Source organism: Morus notabilis, unplaced genomic scaffold (assembly GCF_000414095.1).
Source record: "Morus notabilis unplaced genomic scaffold, ASM41409v2 Scaffold503, whole genome shotgun sequence".
NCBI classification, from domain to species: domain Eukaryota; kingdom Viridiplantae; phylum Streptophyta; class Magnoliopsida; order Rosales; family Moraceae; genus Morus; species Morus notabilis.
This window is the reverse complement of record NW_010366489.1, coordinates 414,095-419,835: the sequence shown is the minus strand read 5'-3', so window position 1 is coordinate 419,835 and position 5,741 is coordinate 414,095. Positions and strand designations below refer to the sequence as shown.

At 35.7% G+C, this 5,741-nt stretch overlaps 1 protein-coding gene across 1 annotated transcript; it reads right to left on the bottom strand.

Annotated features, from left to right (window-relative positions):
- Positions 1-1,156: 1,156 nt before the first annotated feature.
- LOC21398801 lies at positions 1,157-3,831 on the bottom strand. Its single transcript, XM_024173666.1, has 2 exons — positions 3,103-3,831; positions 1,157-1,624 (listed from the first exon to the last, which is right to left on the bottom strand). Exons 1-2 carry the CDS (start codon positions 3,829-3,831, stop codon positions 1,391-1,393), a joined length of 963 nt encoding a protein of 320 aa, XP_024029434.1. The 3' UTR covers positions 1,157-1,390.
- Between the last annotated feature and the right edge of the window lie 1,910 nt (positions 3,832-5,741).

Below are 5,741 nucleotides of genomic sequence, written 5' to 3'. Positions count from 1 at the left end.
AAAGAGTGTCGGTGGGAAGGAAATTGGCCGGTTGGTTTCGTTGATCATGATCATGAGCTAAAGTAGTATTATTAGCGGTTTGATTTAGGAAGTTTTCACGGGAAACTACGGAGTAAGAGAAGTGAATTCGAAGCAAGGGATAGACGGCGGAGGCCATGGAGAGAAGGAGAAGGAAGAGGAAGAAGAGGGCTAAGAAGTGGCAAGGTTGAGATTTGATGAGTTGCCTAGATTCTAAGAGTACGTTGGTGGAGTTTGGTACTGGTTGTTCGGGTGGTGGTGAAGTTTCCATTAACGTTTCTGCCATGGCTGATGGAGGGAGGTGATATTGGAGGAAGAGGAGATAAAACAGAGAGGAAGTGAAATCGAAAACTGAGAGTTTGCAGGGTTTGGTTAGCTAGATGTGGTGGAGCTTTAACTGTGGTTTGGTTGGAGTTACAAGTGAGCAAAGCAAAACTTAAAATTATATTTGTTTGACGACTTGACCCCGTCAGTCAAGTCTTTAATACATAAACAAAATCATGTTTAAGCTATTTCTATTTTCTTTTATTTTTTTACAACAATATATACTGTTCTAAACGTTATTTTACAAAAATCGGTTATCAAAGTAGGTTACACCTAAGACATATATACTAGTTAATCCACGCCCCACTTCTATGCGTCGTCCATCAATATTGCGACATTAGCTAATATTCACACACATATATAATTTGCATGCTAAATCTAAACCCCACCCCGCCTTATCTCATACAATTTAATTTTGGTGATCGTGCGCTTGCAATTAATAAAGCTAAGATTTTAGAGCCATATCATATTTTATGTATACATATGTTATTGTTATTTCTATTATTAGCAAGTATACGTGCCTGAATTAATTTTGGAATCATTAATTGTAATAGGATGTGGTGGTTTTATTGTCTTAATTCTTTGAAATTTCATGTGTATAGAGATTATATTGGCTTACTTTTATATAGATTCACTTCTTTTTTTTTTTTTTTTTTTTTTTTTTTTTTTTTTTTTTTGGTGGTGGTTGTAGTTTGTTTTTCTCTTCTTCAATAGTATAAGCTTTAATTGAGGTGATATTCATTCATTAATAATCCTCAGGTATAATTACGTTCTACAACTTAACAAAGAGGTTTTAGGTTTTTAGTTCTACTTCCACAAATATTCAAGAAACATCTCAAGGGTCACATTTGTGAATGGCGTCCCTTTTGAAACATATCACAATTTTCAAATATTTGCATTTACCACTAGGGGTGTTGATGGACTTACGTAACTAAACAAACAATAGTCACTGCGAGGAAAAAGTAGTAGTTTTCAGATAGAGTTCGTGACTCACTAAACCTCATTATAATAAGTACTTAAGTTTAATTTAGACACATAATCATCATAATTAAACAACTCCATCATTAGCAACTTTCTCATGATGAATATCAGCGGGCAATCTGACGTAGCCAAACTTCTCTCCATCATGAATAGATCTGCAATATACGTACATCACTGTCTTCACAACCATTTCAAATAGCATAAACAGCGATTTGAAACTCGAAGGGACCATAATTTTCACAATCAATACCAATAAGAACAAGCACTTCCGTTTATGATCTAGATCAGTGTTACGTGAAAACTCACAAGTATACGAATCGCACAAATAATAAAGTGTACAAAAGTATGAATATCGATCTCACGATGATTGTGTTTAGCTTTCGTTAAATATCAATATTGATAGCTTCTAGGATTGTTTTTATATATTTTTATAACTAAAAGAAAATAAAAATGCAAGCAATTGTAAATAATCGAACTAAGACTTCCTAATTTCTCCTTGATTGCAAAATGCTAAAGCTGTGCTAAAGGAATGCTACAGCATTCTGTACTAGTTAACCAAACTCAAATTTGTGCATAAAGTTCTTCCGAATTAATTATGACTATAATTCCTCAATCCAATTTCATCATATTCCTATGTGAATATAGTTCATGGAATTCCAATTTCAAGTTCGGGTTTAGTAGGTTATACAAGGTAAACGATATATTCCTATACCTTCTACAAATCAATATATTCCTATATTGAACATGCATCATCCATGTAAAGTCCAACCTAAATTAATTTTTCCAAATCAATCTAAGTCTAGTTCTACATTTGATTTCCATCAAAAATAAAAATTAAGCAAGTAAATACACATGAATGAGCAAGCACAAAAATACCATAAACAATCCAAAAGTAAAAACTAAAACATCACAATCTTAGTTCCACTAGGAGCTTAGCTCACAAAATTAACTAAATAACATCAAGTGTTTCATCATTTTTTAGAAATTACAAAAATAAAGAGAATAAAGATGGGAAAGAAATCACCAAATGGAGGTGTCACGAACTCCAAAATCTCTTCCCAAAATCTTCATCTTCCTCCTTCTTGAAGCTCCAAAATGCCATCTTTAACGGTGTTTACAAAATAAAATTATCTAAATCTAAAACTAAAAATAACTCCTAAAAATAAAATCCTACAACTCTAAAAATATATATATATATTTTTTTTTTCTTTTCTTCATTCCTCTCTTCCCCTCTTGCTCTCTGTGGCTTCTCGTATGAGGGCTGGAAGAAGGGAGCGAGATGGCTTCCCTCTGTCTCTTGCGGCTGCCCAAAAGATGGGATATTAATCCCTCCTATTCCTTTGCATGCGTGAAGCAAGAGAGAGGCACAAGGGTTTCTGGACATGTGGCGAGTTAGGAGTGGTGAAGGAGCTAGTGGGATCCATGTGGTAGAAGTGGAGAGACTGAGAGTGAGGGTGCACGCAGTATTGGTGGAGCGCGAAGCAGAAAATTTAGCTCCTTTTTCTTTGTATTTTGATCCCATTACATTTTAAACTTTTCACTTAAACTCTACTGTTACACAAAATTAAATTACATAAAATAAACTAAAAAATAAAATTAATTCTAAATAAAATAAAATGAAATAAAAATAAAGTAAAAATATTAAAAATTAAATAAATTCTGAAGAACAACATATTTTTTAATCTAAATAACTCCATTCATGGAGTTATCAATCAGTTACTAGTAATGAAGAATATTTAGAAAAAAAAAAAAAAAAAAAAAAAAAAAGCAGGACAAGACCACGGACAAAAACAGGACAAGACTTCTCCTTCCCTTGATCAAAGTTTGACTCCACTTCAAGGCTTCAAACCCCGAAGTTGATTCTGTCACCACAACTACAGATGCCAGAGCCCAATTGACCTGCAGATATATCGCCACTGCGGCGAAAAGAATCATCATCACGCCGATCGCGGTGAAATAAGATGAAGAGGCATCAATAGGAAACCATAACAACAAAGCTATAATGATCATCAAAACGAGCGAGACTGCAAAGATGATACTAATCGCGAAAATGATTGCGTCGACGAGAAGAGTGGTGGCCAAGAGCGGGAAGAAGGAAGTGGAGAGGGACTTGATAATGGATTTGGGCTTGATGGGTTGGCGGTGGAGGCCGTGGAAAGCGGTGTAGGTGATTGATCCGACGGTGCATGCTAACAGGACTAAGTGGAAGAGGAAGAATGATAGGATAAGTAAAAGTGCGTTGATGAGAACGATATTGGCCGGTTGGTTTCGTTGATCATGATCAGGAACTAAATTAGTACTATTAGTAGTTTGATTTAGGAAGTTGTTTTGGGAAACTACGGAGTAAGAGAAGTGAACTCGAAGCAAGGGATAGACAGTGGAGGCCAGGATGGATAAGAAGTGGCAAGGTTGAGATTTGATCAGTTGCCTTGATTCGGAGAGTACGTTGGTGAAGTTTAGTACTGGTTGTTGGGGTTGTGGTGAAGTTGTTATTGATGTTTCAGCCATGGCTGATGGTGGGAGATGATATTTGGATGAAGAGAAGAGATTAGACAGAGAGGAAGTGAAAATGTGGTGGAGCTTTAGCTGTGGTTTGGTTGGACTTTAAGGAGCAATGCATAACTTAAAGACTACGGTGATCTCCCGTGCAAGAAGAGAATTATATGTTAGATGACTTGACACAGTCAGTGAAGTCGTTCCTAAACGTCTTAGCAATGTTACACGACACTAAACACCACTATTTAATAAAAAAAAAATGAGTTCCGCAATGCTGCTTAACACCTAATAATGCTGCTTAACACCCTTGAGCATTTCTCTAAAAGTCCCCATGCCATGTATGTATATCCGTCAGACTTAAGGTGGGGTCCACATGGCATGGGATCCATTTTTTTGTGGCTGATTGGAATTATCCCGATCGAAAACAAAAGGATTTTCATTCTAGACAAACGAAAAATAAAAAACAAAAATCATTTTTTAATCTCTTTTTAAAAAGAAAAAAACAAAGAAAAAAGTTGGCCATAAAGTTGGTGCGAGAAATATTAACATCACTCATTTTATCACTTAATTTCTCACTCTCTTACTTATTATTCTGCTACATGTCATTTCACTTCCCAAAAAAAATAAAGTATAATTATAAACCATTATTCAACCAATTATGCCACATGTTAATATTATAAAATTCTATTGTTGTGTAGGAAAACGTGCGTCGACAAGTCGGATGACGACCATACAACACGTGGCCTTATACTGGTCACGTCAGGTAGCTGTCGGCGCCTAGAACTTGTGCCCCTCCCCCTTATGATATGAAAGGGTCGATCATCTATGACCGTCGACCTTACATACGGTCGAGACCTATATGATCCGTGATAGGGTCGACAGAGAGAGAGGCTACATCTTGCTTAATACGGTATGAGCGCCGAGGGCAGAACGTAGATGATTAGGCCCACGCCCCAAGAAAGACCTGATATGACAAGTTGGAAATCTTGAAGTTACGTCTAGGTTTAGAGAAAGTCAGTGGCACAGGAAATGATTATGAACTCCTAAACCGCCTAAAACGGACGGTTGAAGATTACAGGGGATCTGCAGAGTCGTAATAAGTGACAGATTGGGTGAATGAACAGTCCAAAAGGCGCTGGCAGGCTACATTCTAGTCAAACGAGATGGTATGCCACTCGAGTGGATGGACCACTTGGAAGGAACCGTCAAAAGAGCCCTGGAAGCAGCCCAAATGTTCATATGTACCTGATAAGCTATAAAAGGGGCTAAACCCCAGAAGAAAGGAGAGGTTGGTCGAATGTAGTCAAGAGAGAACAAAAAGAATAATACAATTTACAGTGGATGTAGCTCTTAATTAACAGAGTGAACCACTCAAAACTGGTGGGTGTTTATTCCTATTCAAGCACTATTTTTACACTGCTCATCATATGTTCTTCACAAAACATCCACTCAAACTCTAATACATAGTTAAATTACAAGTTTTAAATTGGTAACCCAACAAGTCACCGCAGGGTAATCCGGTACGGTCTTGTTGATGAAAATTGACCGTCAACATCCATCATAATATATTACTCACTTTTTTATTTTTATTGTATCTATTTTCCTTTTTTTTGAAATGTTTTTTTTATCTTTTTTTTCCTTCTTTAAATACCGTTGGACTTCGAACCGATTTTTAAAAGAATATGCATAACGTACAATAAATGTTAAAAATATAAGCTTTATACATATACATATAAAATATATTATCCAACTATAATATATATATAAGTATATTGCGTTATATTACTATAATTATACACTATATATATAGCATAATGATCCTAACAGAACATATATTTTTCTAAGCGGGTTTTAAGTTCTATTGGGATCTAAAAAGCACGATAAAATCCATTAAAAGAAAAAACGCACGAGAAAAAGAAAAA

Bases quoted from the DNA above. Each gene is read 5' to 3' on its own strand.
- LOC21398801 (XM_024173666.1), bottom strand. From the start codon at position 3,831: ATGGCTGAAACATCAATAACAACTTCACCACAACCCCAACAACCAGTA. The intron at 1,625-3,102 runs GTCTTGTCCTGC...TATACTTGTGAG, and splicing joins TTGTCCTGTTTTTGTCCGTG to TTTTCACGTAACACTGATCT.